Source organism: Dermacentor silvarum, chromosome 2 (genome assembly GCF_013339745.2).
Source record: "Dermacentor silvarum isolate Dsil-2018 chromosome 2, BIME_Dsil_1.4, whole genome shotgun sequence".
Classification (NCBI taxonomy): Eukaryota; Metazoa; Arthropoda; class Arachnida; order Ixodida; family Ixodidae; genus Dermacentor; species Dermacentor silvarum.
This window is the reverse complement of record NC_051155.1, coordinates 130,618,055-130,645,702: the sequence shown is the minus strand read 5'-3', so window position 1 is coordinate 130,645,702 and position 27,648 is coordinate 130,618,055. Positions and strand designations below refer to the sequence as shown.

The following is a 27,648-nucleotide window of genomic DNA, read 5'->3' as shown; positions in this document are numbered from 1 at the left end:
CAACGCATGTTACAGCTGCTGGAACTGGGTTTTCACTTTTGCTCGAGTGGACTGACCTTAGTGATAGCTTCAATGCCTTGCAGAGTCATGTCACTCAGCATGTTGGCCTCAATGCAACGAAGGAAGACATCGTCCTCCATCTTGTCCACTTGTTCTTCCTCCTGGAACACATGAAGGGGACAAAACACGGAAATGTCAACACAGTTCATACATTACTTTTCCGATGGTTTTCTCTTGCTTTTTAATGTCCCTTCGATTAACACTTTGATGACTTGTTTCCTGGTAAACTACATTTTTACCTGGTGTGTGGATTTTATGGCTAACATTGTTGCCTGTATTTATGATTTACCATGTCTACTCGATGCTAATGCATCCTCAATTGTAATGTGTGCTTGATATTTCACGGCCAGAAACAGAAAATGCAATTTCCTCGACTGTAACGCACACTTCGCACAAACAATGCCACAGGTGGCCACTCCTACAGCTGCAGCAACATCTGGATTAGATTGAGTCAGATAACAGCAATATTTAGTGACCGTGACCAAGTTCAAGTGCCCGCAAAACAGAAAAGCCTGGCTTTGGAGAATGGAAGGCGACGTTCCGAGATTTGGGGGTGGCATTTGGGCACCACCCAATCACAAATTCTAATGAACATGCCATATTTTAGTGAACTTAAATTAAGTCCGCATTAGAACTGAGCAACTACGGTGTGTGCCTGTACTGTCAATGAGCTTTATGTATTTTTTTTCCTATCTCAGTTCACCGCTTGGCCATATTGTACTACAGTCGACGTCCGATTTCCCGGACCCTCAAGGGACCGCGAAAACGTCCGGAAAATCGGGCAGTCCGGAAAAACGAATGCACGTGAAAACGCACCTTTTTGGTAGGTATTTTTCGCTGACGGAGAGGGTCACGGCCGGAGTACAAGATTCTCATTGCTATTCAGCCAATGCATCGTTTAGGTGGCTCTGAAAAGAGCCGTTAAAAAAAAAAAAAAAAAAAAAAAAAAAAACGACGTAGAGGCGCTACCTCATAGGTCAGCACTTGGGCGCAAAGAAGTCGCTTATTTTCTTTTGCACGGTCCGCTTGCCCGCGATCATGTCTGCCTCAATTTCAGTCAACGTCATGTTGCCGCTGTACACCGATGACAGTGTCATCAGTGCTCGCGTCAACTCGGAGCTCGTTGGCTGTGTAGGAGCTGGCTCTTCGTTCTCGGTGTCGGAGTCGTCGGAATCCTCCGTAACTTGACGAATGATTTCGTCATCGGTCAACTCCGCACATAGCTCGAGGTCTTTGTCAGCGTCGGCGAAGCCCTCAAAGGTTATCCCGGCTGGAGTCGACACGCCGGCAGCGCGCAGATCGTCGAAGGCAACGTCCGCGGATGGCAGTTCGTCATTTCGTCAGTTCGTCCACGGAGGGCAGTTCGCGGTTGGCAGTTCGTTCGAAGGCGCGGACGAAGACGAAGGAGCAGTCGGTGCCATCGCTGTAAACGGCGAATCCGCTCGACGAAAAGCGCAGCACGAAACAGCTAGGAACTCGGTGGATGCTGAAGGTCGGGAAACGTGATCACTGGAGATAGCGCGCAGCAGCAAACGATCAACCGCAGACACGACCGCAGAGCTGGCAGAGCTGACAAAACAACACGCGAACGAACACAGTGAGGTTTGGCTTGGCTAAGCTACGGCTGGCAACGGATTGACACGTGCGGTTTCGAGGTTACGGCAGCCGCGGCGCGGTGCATGGTGGGTTCGAGGATATGAAAACAGCCAAAATGGCGGCGTCGGTGGTGACTTTCGGTCGGCGGTTAACAGTAAAAAGTCCGGGAAATCGGATGGCGAAGGCTATAAGCGTCCGGAATTTCGGACTTTTTAATACATTGACTCTATGGGGAACTTGACGGTGCCACAGATGAGTCCGGGAAATCAGGCACGTCCGGAATTTCGGACGTCCGGGAAATCGGACGTCGACTGTAGCTCTACTTACCTAATGTATTGGGTAAATAGAGCTTATACTGGGTATTTCTACAAAAACTTTAAGTAATAATTATAAATAGCCATTTTGGAAGTGAAAGGACAGTTCCTTCAGAGACACGTCGTGACTGGTGGTGCCCATGGGGCGACAGGTGTTATGCGGTAATGAATCATAAAATTTTTTTAAATCCATTAATTAACTTTTATATTTCTTATTTCAGCGAGCACATTGTAATTGGTAAATTGAAGCAAGCTCTCCGTACACACTACATCAACTTCTGGATCTGAAAAAATGCAATTACCCGTGGAACTGTGGCACGACTAATTCCACGCTGTAACAGCACACTGGCTACCCACTGCTCAGTGACATAAGCAGAATGTGGCCTTGAGGGACGCGGCTTTGCATGTGCTGCGACCTCCAAGTTTTGGTATTGTGCGCTCCGATAGCCGAAATTAGTCGTGCCACAGCTCCACGGGTAATTGCATTTTTTCAGATCCAGAAGTTGATATGGCTTTAAGGAAAGCTCACTTCACTTTGCCAATTCCGATGTGCTCGCCGAAATAAAAAGTAGGGGTGTACGAATATCAAATTTTCAATTTAGAAGCGAATTCGGATAATGAAAAGCAAGTGCGAATCAAATCGAAGATTTTTCGAATACGCATACTATTGCTTTTGCAGAAACGTAATTTTATGCACCAACCAGAGGTACGAAAAAAATAAGTTTCTGCACAGCAAACAACATACAGGAAAATTATGCTTTGTGGTCAACAAAATTCTCTAGTACCTCATTTTTGCTTGAAAGTATCACAACTGCAGTTATTTAATGTTGTATTAAAGGAAGGATTGCTTGACATGTTCGGGGGGCAACGACACCCTCCTGCATGCCACAATTCCTTCAGACACCAAAAAGAGCCACTCACTGGACACACTAGTGTCAGATATCGGCAGGTATCTCTTCGCAAGTTGAGCCAACAGTGGGCACAATGTTTACACTACCACTCACATGGATGTTCTTACTGACCCAAAATTTCATCATGCAAATATCTTGTACCCTGCACCTGTGGCAGCAAAACTTGCGACCACAAGCAAGTGAAAATTCTTACTGGTTGATGAGCTTATCAAAGTCTTTCCACAGTGCTGACGTGGAAGGCGCCTCTTCAGTAAGTTTCGTTGTTGACAAATCTGGGTTCTTTGTTTTGGTGTTGAAATTAACCTTGCTTCTTCGAAAGCCAGGTTGTTAACCATCTTTGCCACTGAAGCATCCTGGCGTTACTTAACTACTTTAGAGTGAGTGTCTAAAATCTTTGCCAAGCTTGTTACTTGGTCATATTTGTAGTTTGGAAACTGTGTTTTTAGGCACTTAGCCAGATTAATAGCAGATACAGAGGTTTCCACCTAGTGGCTGGTGTTGTCCAAATGCATGAAGAGGCAACACAGTATGCGTACTTAAGCTGATAGTGTCGGGTAGCCATAAGTAGTAGCCGTGGCCCCATGACAGTGCCCTTTTATTTTAGAAATGCTTCACTGCACTACAAATATACTTCACCTCAACACTTTCAGTAAGCTTCTCCACATAACACAGCTGTACTGTGGCGAAGCTTAGTGAAGTACGGCTGTACTGTCACCCAAGAGTAAAAGAATGAACAGAGCACTCAACAAGGAAACATAAGCGAGGAACAAGAAAACCGTGCAACTCACATCTTGGAACTTGCCATCATCGCTGTTCATGATTCGTATACGTAGGACCAGCTTCTCGGCGTTGTCGTCATTGAAGATGCAGTTGAGGTCATCACCAAAACCAGCGTTGATCTTTTCGGCAATCTGCTCCATGGTGAGCTTCTTGTCCGTCATACGCTTGCGGTCCAGCTCCACACGGAGCAGCCAGGGCGATATGCGAGTGGGGTCGAAGTCGGGCATCTCATAGTAGACGTTTACAAACTCCTGGTCCTCCGATATGACCGTGTTCTGTGGGTCGGGATCGTAGTAGATGGCTGTGTTGGCAGTCACCTTGCGCAGGGTTGTGTGCTCCAACCGGCACAGAACGTCCTGAGAAAAATCAAACGAAATCTGTCACATCAAGGCTGCCTCACACAAAAGGCCCCCTCACCATGCATCATCACAAATCCCGGTTTTAACTGAAAGTTGTGAAGTGCCCTCTGGGGAGCGTTTCACCGTACTTTTGTCAAATTGGTTCAATGATGCCAGAAGGCAAGTTTCACAATCTCCCCCTTTGCCTCGACTAGTGTCTGGCTGCAAGTTACATTCCTTCCCTGCCTTCTCCCATATTGGAGCCAAGAGACCAAATCACCTTTATGTCACGAGCACCGACTCCTTTATTTCTTCTCATCATTCTTTGCTTTGCGACCCTCTTCCAGTGGTAGTTTTGCGTATTCTGCTTTGGATTATTTACAGAAGTCGTGCATCGTAATTGGTGGCATTGCAGGCATGCATCTGACGTAGAGGCACTTATGCACGTGACTGATTCTCCAGCAGGAAGCGCAGTTTCTTCGAAAGAAAGGGTGTGCAGGCTTTCGGTTGAAATTTATGCTGTTTTCACACCACACTTGTCAGTTTGCAGTGCCCAAACCTGGTGGGTGAATGAAAACCCGAACGATGCTGAATGCCTTAGCGTGTGAAACATTGGGCACTGAAGAGTGCAAATCAGAGGAATATCCAGTCTTTCTTTCTGGGGTTTTTTAACATGCCAAAGCCAGTTCTGATTATGAGGCACGCCGTAGTGGAGGGCTCCGGATTAATTTTGACCACCTGGGGTTCTTTAACGTGCACTACAACGCAAGCACACGGGCGTTTTTGCATTTCGCCCGCTGCCGCCGCGGCCGGGATTCGATCCCGCGACTGTGTGCTCAGCAGAGCAACGCCTTGGCTAACTGCGCCATCGCAGCGGGTACAGGAATATCCTGACTGAACAGAGTGAGCAGTGAACGAAGTACCAGCCACACGCAGGTGACGTCTGTCAATTATCTGAAGGGATGTATTAGATGATTTATATTGGTGTACTGGGTAGTACTGGAGTACATACTGAATATGTACTGGATACAAAAGACATAGAAAGGTGAAAAGTACATGACAACTGCCAAACAGCACCTAAAGCTACACACACTCACAGTATGACATAAAGAGGTGAAGTCCTCCAAAACACAGACTAAAAGTGTGCAAGCATACGTGCCAACCTGCAACCTGCAGACACTACAGCAGGGGGACGATGGGGAGTAGCATACATTTTTCTTTTAGGTTTGCCCTGAGCACACACACAACTTGTGGGATACACATGTACATTATTAACAATAATTTACCTTTAGACACAGCAAACAAGCAACCGGAAACTTGGAACAGCAGTGATTGACATGCAACACATTTATCTTTACATTACAGCAACTTTTATGGCAACTTAGCTGCTGTCGGCATGCTTCAAGAACTTGTTTCCATAAACTTGTTTGAAGCAAGTACATACTCTTGTAGCTCATGGCGGCTTGCGCTGCCACAAAGGGTGGCACTGGTACAATCACAATTTCTCTTAAAGCGTACATGCTATTGTGCCTGTTATCGTGTTAATCAGTGGTTGGTGGTCAAACTTTCATTGCCGATAAAAGGCACTGATGCAAAGATCATGTGCTCTCATGCCACCAAGCTGCAGAGCACATTCGTCGCTTAGGGGCATCTCAAGGTTTAGATGCTGTCGTAAAGTCCCTGCTACAGATGTGCTGGTTAACGGCTCTGTTCTCTATGAAATCATGTTACCTAAAACAAGTGCAGGCCTTCAAGCGCATCATTCCCTCGATAAAGCAAATAGTTTTCCAGAGGTGTTTGGCTGCTCACTTACATTGACAATCATTGTCGATGATTTCTGCACAATTTCTTGCATGCATCTGTTGCACTACTGTGCTGCCCCGTTACAACACCATTAAAACTTTCTCGCGAACAGATTTTCTTTTTTCTAGATCTATATGCACATTCATAAATTGAAGAATGAGCCACAATAAGTCAACTTTACAAACAATTAGAGAGAGTTGGCACATATACGTTGAAAGACAATGCAGTCAGGTGAGCAAGGGAGTGAACACGTTACCTTGGCCTTCTCAGCATCTCGTGCAGCGGCACCCGTCAGGAAGACAGTGAGCGAGGGTGTCTTCGGCTTCTTGGAGATGTTGATGATCTCTTTCAGACGGGGCACACCCAGTGTGACGTTCTTGGCTGACACACCGGCGTAGTGGAAAGTGTTTAGGGTCATCTGGGTGGCCGGCTCACCCAGAGACTGGGCGGCCAGGGCACCCACCATCTCACCAGGTTGGCCCTGCAGCCCCCCCCGAAAAAAATTAGAAAGACAAACAAACGACTGTCTTACATTCCTTTTTGCCCAATAACATTGTATGCAAGACTCAAATACAGTGGAACCCTGATTATACCACTTTGAGGGGATTACACAAAACCATCGTATAAAAAAAAATAAAAACTAAGAATCTAGGCAGTGACGCTCAGTCTTGCCCCAAAAAACAGGTACATACCGCTTGAATAAGCCTACAGCACTAACCTGCACTGCTCCAAGGAAGGTAGATTAAATTATTAAAAAATGACATATTTATTCGATTGTAACGCAGTTTTTTTTCACGAGTTTCGTTGCTTGCATTACATTTGAGTACGAGCAAAAATGACCATTTTAAAACAAATATACTAAATCCCGCTATTTTTGGCGTTACGTTAGCAACCTATAACCATACGTCTCAATCCAATCTATAGACAAGTCGACTGAAGTTCGAACTTGTTTTTGGTTGGAATTGAAGCTGTTTTCACTGTGCTTGTGCCTGGTTACCCTACGACCTTTTGCGGTTCGACTCCGTTCATTCACGACGTTATGGCAACGCAGTGCATTCGGCATAACGGCTGCTTCTAGAGACGAGACAATCTGATGGCCGAGGAGCTTGGAAGGTCCGCCGTGGCTCGGTGTCTCGATGTCGATAATTCGCGGATGACGGGACCAGCGGCAGGCCAACTTCAATTGCGAAGCCAATCAAAAAGGCCTGTGGAACTAGAAGTGACCTTGCACTGACCCCGAATGAAATGGTTGTGCGGTCTTTTAAGAAGTACTTAAATCTCAAACAAGTTCGACGGAACAGAAGATGGCTTGATTCTCGGGTGATCACTCTTGGAGATAGTTTCGCTCTTGCGAGACTCAGCTCGTCCCGGCACTGAACCCCTCGACAGCTCTCTTGACGCTGATAGCAAGCTTAGGACAGCGCCAGAAACAATTACACACTTGACGGGCACGCTTTCAGTGCCGAATCGGGCGAAATTTCGCGAAAGTGAAACTATCTACAAAAATGATCGCCCGAGAATACGACCCAAGGAAAGCTCAGTCTCCTCTTCAGACGACGATGATGAGTGAAGAGAACTAGTTTCCGAATTGCAATTCCTTGAATAAAGGTACCATTTCTTTTTTTGTTCACCCTGCGTTACATTCGCGGTTTTATACTTTTTTTTATTTCGCATGACTGGAAAGTCGCCCCTTGCATTACAATCGCGATCACTTTACATTCGGGTAAATACGGTATTGCACACCCCTTTTCAGCCAGCAGCAGTGTGCTCATGTGCCAGTCTGCGCTTCCTAGGGCTTTTTTCCTTCTTTTTCTTTTTTCTTTTTTTTTTTCACGGACGGTACCAGAGAGAGTCGTACGAGGCGGGGTCAGTGTAAAATTGCATCGTATAATTGAGGTCTTTAATACATTATTTCTATGGGGGTTCTGCCGGGACCAAACCAAATTCATCGTAAAATGCGGGTCGTCGCATGACCGGGGGACGTATAATCAAGGTTCCACTGTGGTGTACATTCTGGAACACGCACGAACACCAGCTATTACGCTGGAATGTACAATGGGTCACATATTGGCCCACTGACCAGATTTCGACAACCGACGACTGCGCTCAATGCTAACATTGTACTTTCTTTTTTTTTTAGAGTGTTGCTTGTTTTTCTGGGCATAAGTTTCCCCACAAAAGAGTCAACTTATAAGCTCACGCCCTTGGCAATGTTTTATTCTTCACCGCCGTGACCATGGGACCATATTGAGGTTCAACTGTACTCACAGACAATAAAAAGTGCAAAAGTTCTATTGGGATACTGGCTCACAGCCACTGCAAAGAAATCACATTGCTGCCCACGCACCTGTGACTGGTGGAACCGGGTCTCAATCTCGCCCAGCAGCCACTCGAACGACTCCGTGGAGAGTCTGAACTCCTCGGCCACACGCTTAGAGCACAGAGTGGCTCGCAACAGTGCACGGAACAGGAACGTGGCGTTCTCGTTGGCCTGGATGCTCAAGTGGTCCTCACCAGGTACAATGACTAGTTTCTTCACCAGCTCCTCCACACCTGCATCGCACCAGTGTGCCAAATTGCCAGTCAAGCCTTGAGGCACAGAAATAAACCCCGGAGAAGGGCCAGAAGAAGAAGAGCAACAGCACACTTTGCTGTACCATTGGCGAGGTGGCAGTGAAACCTCGATACAATGAATACAGTTGTAACAATTCAGAGGACATAGCGAAGTAAACATACAATGTTTCTAACAAATATCAGCATGTATTGAACACATGCTTATAATGAATACTGGATATATCGAAGGCACTTTTGTGTCCGATACAACATCGTTATAATGAGGCTCGAGTGCAGGAGTTTGTGAATCTTTAGCCCTTAGCAGTCTGAAACTTTTACCCACTTTCCGGCTGTTCTGGTCCGAAACTATTTTGCCAGTTTATAGCGCCGCGATGAAAACCACAAACTGTGGACGAAAAACTCATAGAATTTTTATTGCTTATTTTGCATTCTGCAGGCAACTCCTCTACCGATATTTGAGCAGCGTGTGATACCGCTCGAAGCATTCTCCTGGATGCAGGCCAGGGTTGTTACTGCAGGTTTTGCAGAATAACAGTTTCCCTCCTGCCTCTGTTAATTTTTCGATCGCTACAAGCAGCACAGTCCTTGCTGCTTCGGCCTGGGAGCTTGTAAATGAAATGGCTCCTCCCATCTAGCCTTTCCTCGCACTCCTTCTGCGCAGACGGGCCCCGCTTTTTGGCTCTAGCCCTCACGTCACCCACCAGCTCTTGGAAGAGGTTGCGGCAGTACTGCAGGTGTCGCTGTTCTTTCTCAGCATGATTCCACAGCTGTGTGCGCCTCAAAATAAAGCTATTGACAATGGAAACCTCTAAAAGCTTTCACTAAATGCGCCACCGTAAAACACACGCGATGAAAAAGTGGTCATGCTTCTCAGCGAACCGCACAAACGTGCTGTTCCGCGCGCAAGTGAGAATGCTCTGGTATCCAGAAGCCATGCTGAACATTATACTGCACCCTAGTGCAAAGAGAAGTAAACTTCAAGAAACAAAGTTTACTTATCCCTCAAGAGATGGCGCATCGTGTTTATTGCGCGCGAACGTGCTGTTCCGCGCGCAAGTGAGAACACTCTGGTATCCAGAAGCCGTGCTGAACATTGTGCTGCACCCTAGTGCAAAGAAAAGTAAACTTCAACAAAGTTTATTTATCCCTCAAGAGATGGCGCATCGTGTATACAAAGAATGCGCATGAATCGCAGTGCGAAAAACGGCAAAATTTAACCCCCCGAACCCCAATGTCGGGCGATGCCCGACAGCGGACCGCAAAGGGGTAATACAGTCAAGTATCGTTATAACAAAGTAACTTAAGACATCAAAAACTTTCATTCTATCTGATATTCATTGAAAACATACATTCATGACGCGCTAATATGGACGAGAAAATGGTACTTACTTCGTTATGTCCAATATTTTCATGCATCCGTGTTTACTACATTGAGGATCAACCGTGTTAACATCCTCCATAAAATGATAAGAATGTGTTCAAATTGGAAGTACCATATCTACTCGCATAATGAATGCACTCTCGTAATGAACGCACCCCCGAATTTTCCAATTAAAAAGTGAGCTTTTTGTGTTTCTCGCATGATTGCAACCCAAACTTCAATTTAGCCTCTGATAAGGCGTCCACAACGCACCAGAACAGAGGCGTTTTGCCATGCCATACCACTGGATTGGATGCCTGCATGCTAGATCGGATGCCCGCGCACCGGCGTGTCTGGTGCTGTATCAGATGCCGCATCGTACCATGTATCCTACTTTTTAGGGGTGGCCGTGGAAAAAAGAATCACCCAAAATTTAACGTCGCATTTTGTATTCCTTTTCACATTTCGTCAGTGGTCCGAGCAGTGCTTCGGTTCCGTTATCGTGTGGGATCAGCCAGGTGTGACCGTTGGATAATAAGAAATAAGAAAGGAACAGAGTCTAGGAAAAGGAATCCTCACTTTATACGAGCCCCAGACGTAGAATGAGGTGTGCACAGAACTGCAAACGCTCAGTTCTGACGAAAGTTGATAACATCCCATTTCCCAGGCACGCACTATTGCCACCTGCAGCCTAGCTGGGCACAGCTTGGTTCATGAGGAAAGCCACACGCTCTTAAATTGAACTATCAGGATGACGCTTCCCAAAAAAGACGGGCAGTACCACCTGGTTCATGGTCAATAGTTAAGGCCATCAACATGGCAGTAGTTATGCAGCTCTTGCTTAAACTGCAGAAGTGATGTGCAGTTTTCTCTACGAGTATAGTACAAACTCTCACCTTGCACTACCCTGAGAGGAGACAAGTCTGTGGGTGCACGCAGGTTCACCCGGAAAATCTTCTGAGCATTCCAGAGCATCCTCTGGAGGTTGCACGGTAGCACAACCTGCATTCACGACATCGAAACCCCTGTAAGGAAACCTAGCGTGGCCTCATGGGCCAAAGTGCACATCAGTGCACAAGCTGCTACCCAAATTTTCACATCAAGCAAACATCGGCACTTCAGCAACTCAATATCAATATCAAATTACCGGATTTAAAGGTAGACCAAAGAGAAAAACAAGTTGGGCTGCATTCATAAATTGTGCTTTAACACAGTAGACTTCCACTAGATCGCCTCGGGGGTAATTCGATTTTCCAGTTAATTCGATCCCGACCGAAGCTCCCAGCCGGCACCCATGCATTTCTATGGGCCCAAACTTTCGTTATTTCGATTTTATAATTTCACTGGATAAATCGAACTTGACTAGTCAGCATGTATGAGCCTGACCCCTATGATGACCCCAATAATATTCCCTTTACAATGGCCGTGCTCGGATGCACCATTCCGGAGATACAGTGTAGACCGCTTATAACGTAAGTCATGGGAGCTGTAAAAATTCGTGCTATGAGCGGTATCGCGTTATAACCAAAGCATGCTTTTTTCGGCTTTTGCTTATGCCAAACAGGCAACCCACCTTTCAAACACAATTTGTTACATATTTCACCCATACACACATGCCACACAGCCCAGCCCAGAAACCACACAGCCCAGAAACCAAGTTCTCTTGACAAGTGAGGCATCAGCGGAAGCACGCTGTTATTTTCGTCTCGAGACTGGTCTCCATGTGCACGCCCACGCTCCCACTCCTGAAAAAAAAAAAGGGAGTGCACTACCGTTCTACCCCGCACTCCGCGCACCCTGATTAGACGCTGCTGTAGTGATGAAAACCCGTGCCCTCCTTCCTCCAAAGTCTCCCGCCCTTCTCCTCCTTTATGTTTTACTTTTGGCCGCTGGTCCCCACGCGTGCGCCCACGCTCCCACTCTTGAAAAAAAAAAAAAATGCTGTATGCCGTATGTGCAAGTGAAAGTGCGCGAGGGACGTGTGCTTTCACGGAGAGCAAACATACGGCGGAGAGCAAACGCGACGACTCTCGCCGTGCAGAAGGTCATGGGGGTATGGGAGGGAGGGAGGGGAGGTGACGTTTAGCTGCGGCACTCAATGCGTATCTTGCGACCGGGCACAAGGGGAACTCCCACAGGAAAGGAGGAAAGCGCGAAGGCAGCGCGGGTGGGTGGGAGCACTGCTTCTACTCTGCCAGGAACTGCATACTTTACGCGGCTGAGGGCTGTCGCGCGCACCGTATCTTGAAAGCGATCTCCACACGGCTCTGACCTTTTTATGCGCTGATTTCGCCGCTCAGTTTTCGTTGAAGAGATAGACCACACAAACCTTCGGTCGCCGCTCCTGCCGCGTTTGCTCACGCCAGCATTTTTACAGTGCTTGTCTGCGGTCATCGAGTGCGATCTATTCATGTTTGCTTGTGCGCGCTGACACCATGCTTGTTAATTCGGTTAGTAAGCGGATGTGTCCAAGTTTATGCCGGCGATAAAACTACTCTCCTTACTCCGTATACTCTACTAGTAAATTTGCTATCACAATTGATGCTTCTTTAGGGGGAAACTGCGACTTTTTGTTTCACTTTTCGCTGCTGATCTCCAAGCGCGAGCCCGCGCTCTCACTCCTCCGCAGTTTGCACCCCCGGCAACCGTGCAGGCTGTGCTCAACGCCTCCTAGAACAGGCCGTGCTCCGTGCGCCGATTTCATCGTCGCTGGCTTAAAAGAACCGCGCTATAACCAGTATTCTGCTTCGCGCGCCTATGCAATAAACGGTCCGCCTATACATTCAGTTTTATGGGAGATATATCGGTAGTCAAAAAAAAAAAAAAACACTCTATAACCGGTCCCACGCTAAAAGCAGTCACGTTATAAGTGGTCTGCACTGTATCGCGGCTTCAAAAGCGCTGTTTTTTTTTTCCACAGAATTTTTGCCACCTTGGCTGATACACATCTTTAGAGCACTTTCGCATGGTTTTCAGTCGAGGATATTTCGAAATCAGAGAGAAAACCAGTTATAGAAACTGAAAATGGTATTTTCAAAAAATTTTTATTTTTTTGGCCATTTTCCGCAATGCAAAAGCAGCGTTCCCCCTTAAGACTACAAATGAGTGCTGGTTTGGGCTGGTTGGTACATGCTATAGCTAATTGGAGTAACAGCACATAGGACAGGACAAACAAAATGAATGGACAATCCGCCCATTCCGTTTGTCCTGCCCGGTACGCTGATTTCGATTCAGCTTGAGTCAAGCATGTGCTTCTTGACAACAGGACATGTCATGTCATCCAGTTCCCATTTCTAGAGAAGGCAGGCCGCACTCACCTTGCTGTCACCCGTAGGAAAGATGGTTCGCAATATTTCCCGGTCCTTCCTGAGCCGTTCCCACTCCTTCTCCAGCTCAGAGACAGCTGTGGCGCTGCCCATGAGTTCACGCACCACGTCTTCAGTGAACACCTTACGCAGATATCTGGAAACAAAGCAACAATATCTGTTTTAAAAGATCCTGCAACACACCATCTTTGCTCTAGGACTATCCTGAGCATGTCAAAGAAGTAAGAGCAAAAGACATTATAGTAAGGCTTCATTATTTCAAAGTTTGCCGGATCACAAAAATGAAGCAGATTTTCGAATTACCCGGACAGAAGAAAAAATAGCCAGAATAAGAAGGGCATAACTGCATGACACAAACATGTCACGTTGATTTTCTGTGTAGCAGGACTACTCGAAGATTGGTGCGGGATTGCTTGGTACGGTATGCTCGCTACACCGAAGGTCATGATGTATTCTTGCGCAATCACTTTCAGAAATCGTTCCATTTTCGTGAGAATCAACATTGGACGGGTCGAAGTATGCGGCCAGCAGCACTCTTGGCACTGTGTGAAGGTAAAAAGCCTGGCACAGCACGTCTCACGAAGGTTAAACTATCTTTGAAAGTCATCGCCCGAGAATACCACTCGTGATCTCTAGCCGGTAATTATGTGCAGCATCTCACAGTCACCACCACTACACACAACAAAGCGGTGGACAGCGTTGAGGGACTTGATAGCCATCGCTAAAGCAGGCGCACGAGTACGTTCATTATCGTCCCAGCCATTGCCTACTGGCACCCTGTCGGTGACTTCGTCTTCCACATTATAATGTCTGCACGTCCGCTTGCATGTTCAAGTAGTCGGTAAAGCGTAGTCGGCCTAGTCCGTCACTCCCGTCACCGTCTTCGTACACTAGCGGAAGCGTGCACGTGGCCGAGATCTTTCACGTGCTCGGCAATTGTACGCACACAACACACCCAGTGGAGAAAACGTGACGTCTGAAATGCAAACGTCAGCTCACAAAGGAGTGAGAAAAAGAAGGCATGAAATGAGCGCTGTCTCCCAACTCATATTTAACGTGTATTCAACTTCAAGGGCAACTCCGGCAATATTTCCATGTCCGCTGACCTTGATAAAATTTTGAATATACATTCCCTTTTGCACTCTGACCATTTGTGCCAAACGATATGACTGCAAGTCATTTAGTTTTCCTGAAAATTAATTTTAAAGATCAGTGCTCATATCGTCTCCTTTGTCCTTTGTCCAGGTAGCGCTGCCCACCCCTTAGGAGATGTTCAGTTGCCAACTCACCCAGCTTGCTGTGTAAATTTAAAGATCAGTTGGGTGTTCCCGACTCATGCTCACCTACGAATGTATGGCATTTTACTGGCCACCCTGTGTTTGCGATGCCAGAGACTACACTGCCACTTTGCCAAGAAACGGCGAAGCTGGCTTTTTTTTCTACGAGACAACGGCCGACAATCATCGTTTGACAGACGTGATAACCAGTGCATCTCTTCATCTTGCTGCAGCACAATGCGTTGAGCTTGGGCACGTCAGCTGTCCTGCGAAGCGGCGGTGAGAAGCAAACGGCGATCTTTCCAACGATCATAACGTTGCTGAATTCGTCGCTGAAATCGCCACTGTTTGGCTCGAAAGAGCTGGAAAGTCTCCCCTGGTCGTCAGGAGGCATCACCAGCTTCGCTTTTTTTGCGTTAGCAACACGTCTATTTCGTGTCTAGTACGCATTCTGCGTGTTCACATTACGAGAGTGTAGGATCTGATGTCATCGACTCAGCGTGACATCACACGAAGCAGCTTCCCATTTCGGTACCTCGTTTATTGATTATTTAAAATTATTGATGCGCTCCTAAGCAAATTGAACCACCCAACCGGTGACAGGACTGTCAATGCCATTTCAAAATGACAATATAATAATATGGCTTAAAAAATACCGGAGTTAGCCTTTAAGGAGGAAGACCTTAGACACAAAAAAAAAATTTGCGGAAAACTAGTTTTTTGAAAATGTTATTTTTGGATTCTCTCGCCATCCCGGCCCTGCGAAAGTGGATGTCCAGCAAAGCTGTTGAAAACCACCCCTACAACTTCTGAGGAGGGTATGCAATGCTTTATTGCTTTAGAGTAATGGTAGTAATGGTAGTAATAGGAGTAATCATAATTTTGACAGCACACTGCCACCCATAGCAGTGCTGCAACAACAATGAAATCAGTTGCAAGGCTGCTTTTCTTTTTATATACGAAAGGCTAGTGACATCCCTCCCCACGTCGCCGCGGCAGTAATCCTTACCAGAAAATTCATGCAGGGAGTGCTGCGTGCTTCGCAATGATATCAGGAGCGCCTCATCATAAATTATGTGCTTCAGATCCTTGTTTTGCGCTTGTTATTTATTGAAACGTATGCTCTTCTGTATGCTGTATGCGCGATTCCAAAGAATGTATGCATTTCTCACTTCACTTTGCCGAGTGCTGCCTGCTTTGCCGAAAGCCTGCTTCACCTCCACCGCGGGTTGGCTCGGTATTGCACTACCTCCGAGAACTGCTCACATTTTTGCTCACAGACGCAGGACACGAAAAATGCCGACCAACAGAGGGGCTAACAGCCTCACTGTAAAACTGATACCAAGCGAAAATAAGATTTTCTTGCACACGCTAACACTGCAGCAAGCTGGCTCAGATGCGATGGACTTGCGCTTCGTTGTCGTTACCTCGGTTCTATAAATGTTCTCCTGTGTTGTGTAAAGCGCAAGTTGTGAGGTGGAGGTGCGACAGTGGGCAAAGGTGAATGTGACCACGGTCTCACCATAAAGATAGTCATCTCGTACCATAAAGATAGTCATCTCGTCCGCGAACTGTGGTGATGCCACATCAGCGCGGTGGCTAAATTTGCAACCCGTTCCTCGTGAACTATCTCGCTGCGTGCGAAATGCAGAGTAGCTATAATCAGTCAACACTTTTTTTTTTTCCGATAATAAACGTTTCACACTGTGGTAGACACACTGGGACGTGCGATGGCCATACTAGCCTGTTACAACTGCTAACATGTGCCTACTTCGAATAAATAAAGTTCTCTGTGTTTTTCTAAACTTTCTCAAAACAAGCTTTTTGCTCAGCCTGCTCGTTTGCGGCAACAATATATCAAGATCTATGATAGCTACAGCTGTAATTTTTTTTTTTTTGCTATACGAAGCTAAATGCATAAAGGTTTAAGTGCTGGAAGCAGATTTTTTTTTTCCTCTATAAATTTTTTTTTATTTGCTTTTGTTCTTGTTCCCTAGTAGCTATACTGTAAAGGCCAAACTTTGTTGAGCTGCTAAACTGACAACTGTTGTTGGATATGAAAGTTGCTTGCAGCATTTCACTCCTTAAACATTCTGCTGTCCTCTCATGTATTATTTTAGCTATCAGCCCAATTTTTTTGCCTACTGTCTCAACAAATAATAGTAATGGACCTTAAATTATCTCCATAATTATTTACTTCATAAAAAAATAATTGCAGTATAAGTCAGCTCCTTTAAGTCAGCTCGAAAACTGAACAAGATTGCATTCTATTCGAATGTGGTCTAAAAATAAGTAAAATAGCTCTGGGCACCATGTCCACCCCTCGGAAGCATATCTACAACATCTTCAGGTAAGCAGCTCAGAGTTTTCTCCGTACTTGGCAAAATGTGTCTCAAAGCAGTGAAGCCTGCAGAATAATTTTTTATCTATTGCCTTTAACAGTGGGCAACCCTGTAGTATGTACAATTTTGATGTTCACAGCGGTAAGCACAGTACATTCAATTAACAATCGCTAGAAGGAAACAAGAAAACTCACCGCTCGTTACAAGTGTCGAAGCGGAACTTCTTCTCAAAAGACTTGTTCGAAGGTTTAAGGGTGGGCATGCTCTGGAATTCGACGGTGCCCCCGTCGAGGCCATCCTCTCCGTAACGCAGCTGGATCACCTGGCCGTTGCTGTTTCGCACCGTGCCGTCATAGGCGATCATCACGCTCTCCATAGCCTTGATCAGACGACGCTGGATGTAACCTGCAGACAAGGCATGCATGCACACATTGGCCATTGTTCCTGAACAAATAGCCAGATCTACTGACCTGGACCACTAGCGTCAGATCAGTAGAGCAATTTCACTTAAGGGGAGACCCTGCTTTTGGGAGCCGAAAATTGGCTCAGATATCTTTATGCGTCCCATTGCTCCTGATTGGTGTAGAGCATTTATTCTTGCTTGATTGGATCCCTTTATCATCCTTGATTGATTTAGCCTTTGTCATAATCATCATTAACTGGTTATGGAATGTCTTTACTCATTTTCTCAAAACAGCATTCCTGGTGGCCAGTCAATGGTGGTAAGTCAATGTCAACGGTCAAAATGGGAACAGGCAAAACCCCCTATAATTTGCTATAACAGTATCCCGTTCACACATGGACTTGGAATTGCAGACACACATCGCAAATTATTTTGACTAACTTGCATTCCACTTTATGCCTCGTACTCTCTGCCTGTGCACTCCTGTTTACAATTACGATAACCAACCTGTTTCGGCAGTCTTGACAGCAGTATCAATGAGACCCTCTCTTCCTCCCATGGCGTGGAAGAAAAACTCGGAAGGGGTCAGACCGGCCAGGTAGGAGTTCTCAACGAAGCCACGACTCTCGGGACCGTAGTCGTCTTTGATGAAGTGGGGCAGCGTCCGCTTGCGGAAGCCGAAAGGGATCCGCTTACCTTCCACGTTCTGTTGACCCACACAGGCAATGACCTGTGGGGTGAAACAATGCACAGAGCACAGCAATTCATGTTGCGAGGTGTTGACAATAGTACAACTGGGAAGCAGTAAAAAAAGAGGCGTGCGTGAAAATAAAATTTTTAAGGTAGCCACAAGTGGCAGGGAAATGAAAAGAAAGGCCGTTTCATTCTGGTTGGTTAATCGCAAAGCAAGAAAGCATGGCCTGTTGTAAAGTACAAAGAGTGTACTCATGATTAATGACAAAAGCAGTTCAAAGCAAAATGCACTACTGCTCTACTGTATTTAGTTGATTATAACGCGCAGTGTTCTTCTAGAAAAAAATCAAGTATGAAACCAAAGCTGCAATACAGTTAAACCTTGATATAACAAACTTCAACATAACGAAATTCTCTATAATAAAACGAAGTACAGTTGCTCGACGGATTTTTCGGACTCAAAAAATTCAGACTTGTTGGATATGCAATGCTTCGTGCTTTCCGCGCTTCGAAGCCATCATCGAGGATTACAAAGGCATAGTCGGCGCCACTGCTGTAGCAGCAAATTCTTTCAATGAAGAACATGACACCAAACAGCAGGAAGCTTGGTGGCAAACGTCACAGAAGCTAGGCCTAGCATTGTCATGGTGGTGGCTATAGCTGCCAGCGGATCATTGTGCGAGAGCACCAGTTCAAAGCTGCAAGATAATGAAAATGGCAGTGGTGGTGGCTTCGATTAATGCCATTTTGGACCTACAGTCATGGCAAGAAGTCCGGGAAATTGGACAGCGATGGGTTTTTGAGTTGTAAATTTCAGGCTTTCTTATACAGTAGTACCTCGTTCATACGTTTTCAAAAATACGCGAAAAATAAACGTACGATCCGAGAAAGCGTACGATCCGAATCCAGTAAAAATTGAAGCTGACAAGCCCATATTTGAGGTGCAAGGGCAGAAAGCATTTATTTCTTGCAAAACATAGTTACAGTCGAATCTCGTTCATTCGAACTGACGCTGTGGTCCCGTCAAAGTTGTGCATTCCAATGGGCGAGAACGCTCGGTAATTCGATCGCGAAAGCATTTGCGACTTAATTCGAACATAACCGCGCACCGACAATGCTCTCAGCAGGACGCCAAATCACGTGGCGGCGCCTCTGACTGGCATTGCTCTGACACTGCCATAAAGCAAAAGCTTATAAGAGACCCCTCAACGCCGCGTGGAGAAATAAAAAAAGAAAAAAAAATACCGCGGCGAAAATTTCCTCTCTCAAATGGTAAGGTCGCCGTTTCTGCGTCGCGCCGGAGCACGCGTGTATGTGCCGACGTCTCGGCCAACGCTGCGGCTGCGGCGCAGAGGGAAACAACGCGGAGGCCCAGTCTGGCCAACGAAACCTGTCTCGCTTCAACGGCAGAAAACGAAACTTCGGGGAGCGGGCTAAGCTGGCGCCGGGCCGGCAGGCGCGCACGGAGACAGTCGAAGGTGAGGGAGCTACGAGAGAGTTGAGAGGGAGGGCGAGGGGAGCCACCGAAGCGACGGGGTTGCCGAGGCCAAATGCGCTTCCCTGCCAACCTCGGGCACCTTCGACAATCTCAGTGTGCGCCCGTCCCCGTACCGGCGCCGCCCACGCCCGTTCACTGCCGTTATCGGGATGCGAGAGAAAGAGATTGTGGTTGAGAAAAGGAAGAGGCGCTATCGGGATGCGAGCGTTGGCCGGCGTGGGCAGTTTCGTGACCCTTGCTCGCTAAGAGCTTGCGCGCAGCGATATTTCACGACTCGCACCGTTCGTACGTAGCGCTATGGTGCACAAATACGTCAAAAATAAGTCCTTCTTTTAATTCGAACAAATTTCCGGGCCCCTTCGAGTTCGAATTATCGAGATTCGGCTGTATTTTCTGCTGGTCCGTAACACCCCTGGACAGGAACAACTCCTTTTGCACACATTGCAGACCCTTGTCCGCATTTTCGTTGTCTTTCGTGCGAAAGAAGCTTTGTAAGGCTTCTAGGCAGGGCTTCGACGAAGTTTGCCGGTGGGCGCAAGCCTTCGTTCTCGCCGCCGTCTTCAGGCGCCTCGTCCGCCACCACCTCCGGTACGATCTCGGCGAGTCGTAGCGCCGTGTGCGCGGGTCCGCCTGTTTTCGCTGCTTAGTAGTTTGTGTTGAAGCGAGGGGCGAGGTAGCGCAAAGGTCAATGCGCTCGCTGCTGCTGCCGCGCTTCGTCACTTCGGGCGAACGAGCAATGCAGAGAAATCGCAGAGGGGGGAGGGGAATTGGGCACTGCAGAGAAGCCGCGCGGCGGCCGTCTGCCACTTAACGCTTCACAAGCACATGAGAGCGGCCTTTTTGCACACCTGAATCATAATTTTTCGCTGCAGAACGTATCATACGACCGCAGTTTGCCGCAATGCTGAACGTTGCTGCCGAATAATCGTATTTTCGGGAACGTATTAACCGGAACGTATTAACACATTCCTCTATGGAGTTATGATTATTTTTCGTGATTGAGAACGTAGGAGCCGGGTAATCATATTAAGCGGGAACTTATCAGCGAGGTTCTACTGTACACTGGCTCTATGTGGTACGTGGCAGTGCCATGAAGGCGTCTGAATTCTCAGGCATGTCCAAAAAAATCGGGCGGCCAAAAAAATTGGTCGTTGACTGTACTCGGCCTGACAGAGCTCTGCTTACAATGATGCAAGGTTTGGAAAGGAAGTTTAAACAAACGGCCACCCAAGCTTGAGAAAAATGCAAAACAGAAGTGGCCACCATGCCACGATGTGCAAGTCCACATAACAATGACGAACAAAAAGCAAACCCTTGTCCGAGCAAGAGTATCTTTACCTGAGATATGTTAATTTTAGAGCCCTTGGCTCCAGAGACCACCATGGCCTTGAAGTTGTTGAATTCAGACAGGGACTTCTGGGCGCTGGCACCAGTCTTGTCACGAGCATCGTTCAGGATGCGGTTGACCTGGACAAATGAAATGGTTGCTGCAGTTCACCTCTGTGCAGTACGGCAGCACCAGTAAAATGAGTTGCCTTTTTCTGTCAAGGCTTATTTAGGGACCAAGAGGCAGCATAAGTTAACCAACAGAAACAGGAGCATAGGTAACAAGTACATAGCCACTGTAAACTGCACAAAAGCACTGGCACGCACATGAGACATCACATACAACTACACTGACTGCAGCTTATAAGTTTTCAGTGCTAGTAACATATTAAATAACTTTATTTAGAAAACATGTCCAAGTGTGCTTAGTTGCTGGCTTTGGAGCACTATCTATGATAATAAAATGTTGCTTATTTGTCTGCTACACTATTATTTGCAGTGCTTTTAGGTCGCGGCCATCTCTTGCTGGGGGCTGTGGGAGCTGGCAGAATGAACAGGTGCAATAATGCCCAGGCTGTTCATTTCGCTTGCTTGTTGTTGGTGTTCACATTTCATGGCACTGTCATCTGCCTGCCACATCATCAACCCGCAGTCCCTGCGCGGGCTGCGCCACCTGGTAGCAACTGGGGCTCAGATTAAGTTCGCTTGCTATGGGTGTGCTAGAGAAAAAAAAGATATCTGCTCATGGCAGGTATTTTTTTGAAAATGCTGGGCTGTTACTGGATCCCCTTCCGACTACTGCACACAGTGGCCATTAACACAATGCTAAAACAACTATTTCACAATTCTCGAACAGGTCCTTAACATCTGCCATTTAGTCACACTACCTCAGTAACAAAGCCATTTTCTCATCTTCTTCTTTTCTTTTCTTATTTTTTTTTTAATTATTTACACTTCAGGAAAAGAAGCAGGGCCCTGTAGCAGGGTCAAAAAAGCATGAATTAGCTCCCAAGTCTATTACGCAAATAACTGCGTTACGTTCACTGGCAGCTGCATCTCTAATTTTGTCAAGTGTCACGAGGCATCGTGGTCCACATCGACCAGCCTCTCACCTGGTTTTCGAAGGTCTGCCTGAGGGTGTTTCCTGGCGAGGGCTCCAGCTCGTCGTTGTGGGCCTTCTCGATGACGTCTATCACGTCGTGCTTGGCCTTCTCGATGGTGTTCTTGATGTCGATGAAGGTCTGCTTGTCGGCAATGGTATCACCAATGCCGATGGTGTGGCCCTCCAAAAGCAGCCAGGCATTGACCACCGTCTGGATGTGGCCGTAGAAGGCCCCTGCCACTTCGTGGCCCAGTTCGGCAAACACCACGTGCATCAGCGAGCCCGACGAGGCACCCACTGTCTTCTTGCACACTATTCCGCTGATCAGCTCCCCATGCTCAATCAGCACCTGCACACAAATATTGCGGGAGGGCTTTTTAGATGCAGTCAAGGTCCCACCCTAAAACGAGCACTAACTCTGCGATTACCAACTGTGATCCTATGATTTATATACTGGCTCTGGAAAGTAATACTAAACTCACATGCAACAACAATTCCTTGAAAGCGATAAATTGTCATCCAGTTGAAAGTAGCATTTGGCTTGTGGGAAGAGCTCTAAAGATGAACACAAAGAAAAGAAACAAGACGATGGTGCTTGTCGTGCACCCTGTTGTTGTTTCTTCAACTATGAAGCTGTCCTTAGTAGCTTTCGTGTTACTTTTAGGTGGATGACAACTTAGTAGGAATGGGCAAATAGTTAATTTGAGGTTAGAAGCGAATTCGAATTGAATAGTGATTTGGTTGAATAATTTCGAATCGAATAGTTTGAATAGTATATATCACATATTACAGTAAAATCTAGTTCATTCCAATTTCACAGGACCAAAAAAAAATATGGCCGAATTACACAAATGCTGAATTATCAGGGTATCCAGAAAACAATAAGCAAATGCTTACTACGTCAACACACTTTTATTAGTGGAATAGAGGGGCAAATCCTTTTGCTATTTTGCACAAATGCAGTGGGGAAGCTGCAATCCTCATCATCTCGTGACTGATTGGCTCTCGCAGCGGCGATCGAGGCCTTGCGACTTCCTTCGCAGCACGGCTGCGACGCATGCCATCATTTGCAACACACTTTACACTACCGCATGCACATCCCGATTATTTTTGCGGCAGTACGCTGACCGCCAACAGATTGCGGGGTTGCGCCAACAGATTGCGTAACAGTGGGGTTCTACTGTAATTTGAAAATATTGAACGCCTGAATTCGAATCGAAGCGAATAACAAATAGAGAATAATTCGATCGAATATTCGACAACACCGAATATTCGTCCATCTCTACAATTTAGTCCTTTCAAGACACCTCCATGACCTTGCAAATTTCCGCACAACCGATTTGCTACATCCAAGAAGTAATCTGTGTTTTGGTCTATGGATTTCGCATTGTGTCACACCTGAATATGCCTACCTATGGCCAACTTCAACCTCCACAAAGTGAACTTGCAAAAAGAAAAAATGGTTCTGAGCAAGAAAACTTGCCTTGGTGTCACCCGGCGATATCCACTTATAGGGTCCATCATCCTCCTCATCCGGGTGAGTACTGTGCGTGCGGATAAGGTTCACATTGCCGGGGATGATGAGCGAAAAGATCTGCTTGCCCGTCCACAGGGGCTTGGGTTTCAGCACAGCTGGCATGGGCATCTTGCCATCCCAGATAGGCAAGAACATGAGGATCGTCATCATCTGGTCCTGCATGTGTGCGTCACACAAGAAAATAGACAGAGGGAACAACTTTTGCATGTTCCGCAATGGCAGCAGTTATGCAACACCGGTGAAACAATGGAGGGTACTATAGGCACACTAAAACAAGACATTAAATCAGCTTTGACTGATAAGGTACTCACTGTAAACACTATTTTTGTTAATAACTCGGCAATAGGTTTATTATTAGAAGAGAAAATCACGGTCATTTCAATTTCTTAACTTCACGTCAAAGCAGCAGCACCGGTACTCAGTAAAACCTTTTAAAACTTGTGAAGTTCAGTCTTTTGGCTTTTTTAGGACCCAATTTAGTCCATCTTTATCAATAAACAGTTCATTAGGCCCAAGCAGACGCAGTTAAAATTCATGGTGTCATGGCGATCTTGTGCAGAAACTTCAAGGTGGTGTCACTACCCTTCTTTAACTTCTGTCTTTTCCAGCTTACCAAGTCTCTTCTCACAGTAAGAATGACTGATTTGGTATTGCAGGAGTGTAATTTGCCAATACAGCTCGTATTATTTTTCTCGTTAGCATCCGTTTTAAGCAGTGCACTTGAACCCCACATAAAAGGCTTACAATGAGACCAAAGAAGACAAACTTGATTGCCAGTTTACACACACTGCCAAGGGCAAACAGGCCGACAACTGCAGGCAACTCACAAAACAGCAGACTAATACAGTAGACTTCTGTTAATTCAACTCTGGTTAATTCGATCCCGACCGAAGGTCCCGGCTGGCACCCATGCATTTCTATGGGCCCAAGCTTTCGTTATTTAGATTTTAAAATTGCCAGGTTGCCGGATGATTCGAACTTGACCAGTCAGCATGCATGTGTGCCTGACCCCTATGGTGACCCCAATAGCGGCCCCTCTACTGGCAGCCGTCTGTCTGGGCAGAGCTTAGGGGACAGTGAATGCATTAACACCATTTTCTCCTGTTGAAAATGCCTATTTTCGGCGAGCCCTAGGAAGATTTCCAAGTAACAACGGTAGCTCGCTATGTCTGATCGCTGTATTTACCTGATTCTAACTCGCACCTTTTTTTTCCCCCAGAAAAACTAAGCGAAAAACCGCATTTGCAGCGGTTGTATGTTTCGCCGCATAACGCGGCTGTATTGCGGCGAAGCTCACATTAGAAACCGTGAGGCGAAGCTGACTTTAAGAAACTAGCCGCCATTTAACCATGCCCATTTTTCTTCAAAAAAAAAAATCTGGTGTGCACCAGATTTCTGCTTTATTTAGCAGCTTTAATGCTATCTCTAGGTAAGTTTTTTACTTTGGACACATTGAAAGTGGAAGCAAGTTTGATTCAGGGGCGTTTTAAAACTGGGCAAATACTGCCAAATGAATCAGCAGTGTGTTAATGACGTTTTTTCTGCATCTTGTTAAATTTAACCCGCCGGATAATTCAATCAATTTCATCGGTCCCATAAGGGTCGAATTAACAGAAGTCGGCTGTATCCTTGTTACACAGTCGCCCCTAACCGCAGATAAACTTAACCAAGGTTACTGATTTAAGCAGAGCAAAGCCAACCGCAGTCTGCCAGAGTTACACGAGCATTCCTATTCACGGTGGCAATGAATAATGCATGCCACCAGTTTGAATTTCTACTGGAATTCAAACGCACTGCTGCACTAATTCTTCCAAGCTAACGTCCACAATAAATGCTACTTTTGATACAAGATGAGTTCAGCATGACTAGCAGGCCGTGAATTGACAATATAGACACGCCTAGCATCTCTGCACAGAGCGCTGAAGCAGATGCAGTGTCAATTCACCCCTGCAGGTTTTTGCACACATAATTCTTCGTGCAGGTTTTTTAACTAAGTCCTATTTTGGTGCAGGTAGTTAGCGGTAACACTTGCTCACATTTTCAAGCTTTAGGCACACTTCATTACTTTTGTATGGGACAGTCTAACTAACACAACTAACACACACATCTTGTACTTAATCAATTATGAGCAGCAGCCATACACCACATTGTGGACAAGGAGAAAAGAAGTGACAGGACACAATTGATGCTAACGCTGTCCTGTCGTGTCAATTCTTTTATACGCTATACGTCAAAGTGCTCGTAGTGGATCACCAACAAGACCAAATTGCCACCTTAGTTATGTAACAATCAAGTTCACTGAGTAAAGCTTCCCTGAGAATGTAGACTTGCACTGTCACCAAAGCCACTCCTATTTTCACAACTGCACCAAACAAGTTTCCCCAAACAGTTTTTGCAAGCAGCTTTCGTGAAACGCACCTTCTCAAGAAAGATGTCCCGCTTGGTCATCTTTCGGACAGCAGTGAGTGTGTCCTGCACAATACCCATGACGGGCTTGTTGGACTGAGGTGTGATAATCTGTCGGGGCACCATGGCCAGCTGCTCCACCTCGGCACGCGTCTCCAGCGACTGTGGCACGTGCAAGTTCATCTCGTCTCCGTCAAAATCAGCGTTGTACGGTGTTGTCACACTGCATCGTGGTCAATGAAAAAAAGGAGAACAGCAGAAAAATCAAGACGTGCTGGTTTTGTATGACTTGTGCGTCCAATGTACTGAGGCACACAACTGTATAACATGTACAAGCACAAGTTAACCTAATGGCCAACTTTACTTTGGGCACACGATATCAAGAGATACAGTGCAGTACACTTATAACGATATCAAGAATGAAAAGTCTGATCATTATAACCGATCATCGCTATATTTGAACAGCCGCAAAAAAAAGCTGCTGAACATACCTTTGTAGCTCCGAAACCAAATGTGCCACTTGCGCTAAAAAGTAGACACTGTAGAAAGTAGGCTGTGAAAAATAAAACATTTATACCTCTAACAGCATGCCAAGCATTAGGCACACTGAAATATTCGGAAATCTGCACTTGCTTTCGCGGCAGTTTCAGATTCACAACCGCTGTGTGCAACGCATCCAGCTGCTGCGCGCACACTGGTGCAAGCGACTCGATCGACGACAGTGCACTTAGCATGAACGTTGTGGTCAGTGTCAAAGACGAGCCATTGACATTCTCGTAGTCACTGCCACTGCTGTCGTTGCCTCCGTCACACAATGCCACTGTCATTGATCTCCTAGCAGAATGAGGCAGAACTATCTGCACTCGGAAACTCCCCATCGAAGCACCACCTCTTCTTTCATTGTCAGTAACCAGGTGCTTCCAGAGCTCGGTACTGTCAGCAGCTTCCACCGTGTTGATTTCACTAACATGGAGGGTTTCAACCAGGCGCACAAAGCACTCATTTTCCTTTGATTGGCATAGCCACTGGTTCCAGCCTTCATAATCATGGCGCTGCTGGTTTACATAATTGTCTATATCATCAACTGCGCAAAGTCGTACTTCGAGTCTCACAAAATTTTCAGCTTGGTCTCAAGTGACACAGCTTTGCGCTTTGTCGGTACCATCTATAGTCCGCTGTTTCGGCGCTGCTTCCGTGGTGCATTTCTGCGCTTGCTGCGAGAGAGAAACTGTAAAAAAGAGCAGGTTCCACTTGGCTTTTTTTTTTCTTACACGCTGCACTGTATTGGCAGCAGATACGAACTCGCGTAGGCAAACTTTTGGCCCCGTCTCGCCATCGTTCGTTTAAGAGGGGAGGAGGGGATAAAAAATAGTTAGCTTTCTTGTTTCTTGACAGAAAGGGTTGGAATTTCACACAGACACTGCACATTGCAATAAAGAGACAAATCTAAAACTTTATTAAGGTATCTTTATTAGTTTTTGTTTTAGAAGAATTTAGAAGTTCCTTGCTTGTGGAAAGCCTGGCACAGTAACGAAACATCATGGAGGGAACTGGGAATACTTTGTATGTTTGCCCAAATGTCTAATCTATATCAAGACAGTGTAAGACTTTTTTTTTTTTTAGTGCTCTCATAAATTTTTTGCTTGACATGACAGCATGTGACTGTGCTTCAATGCATAGAGCCATGTAGTTATTGTGAAATAATAAAATAATGCAAAGATAAAGGAACATTTCAAGACTGTTTTGAAGTATAGCACAGTTTATAGATCGTAGCAAAACAAACTGGATCAAAATTGGTCCAGCCATTGTTGTGCTACGCTGGTCCATCAAAGTGAACTTCCATTCAGTCGCTGACCTCGTGCGAAGGTAGTTGCGAACGCTGCATGCTTGCGCTTCTGCCGTCACCGCTGACACTAAACGCGGCTCGAGGCATGTCTGAATGGTGCGACATTCGGATGACGTTTCGTCCGGTGATTTTTCGGTTATCACACTGTAGCTCGTT

General features: G+C 46.2%; 1 protein-coding gene across 5 annotated transcripts in view; it reads right to left on the bottom strand.

Annotated features, from left to right (window-relative positions):
* LOC119441765 (DNA-directed RNA polymerase II subunit RPB1) overlaps nt 1-27,648 on the bottom strand; it is a 65,565-nt gene that overhangs the window by 14,042 nt on the left and 23,875 nt on the right. For all 5 annotated transcript variants that reach the window (XM_049661600.1, XM_049661597.1, XM_049661599.1 and 2 more), the window contains 12 exons: nt 25,659-25,869; nt 23,187-23,396; nt 21,714-22,052; nt 20,614-20,742; nt 17,592-17,814; nt 16,876-17,086; nt 13,054-13,198; nt 10,633-10,738; nt 8,150-8,355; nt 6,059-6,283; nt 3,670-4,017; nt 57-161 (listed from right to left, as the gene is read on the bottom strand). In XM_049661600.1, coding sequence (XP_049517557.1) covers nt 57-161; nt 3,670-4,017; nt 6,059-6,283; nt 8,150-8,355; nt 10,633-10,738; nt 13,054-13,198; nt 16,876-17,086; nt 17,592-17,814; nt 20,614-20,742; nt 21,714-22,052; nt 23,187-23,396; nt 25,659-25,869 — 2,458 coding nt within the window. The remainder of the gene's footprint in view (nt 1-56; nt 162-3,669; nt 4,018-6,058; nt 6,284-8,149; nt 8,356-10,632; nt 10,739-13,053; nt 13,199-16,875; nt 17,087-17,591; nt 17,815-20,613; nt 20,743-21,713; nt 22,053-23,186; nt 23,397-25,658; nt 25,870-27,648) is intronic.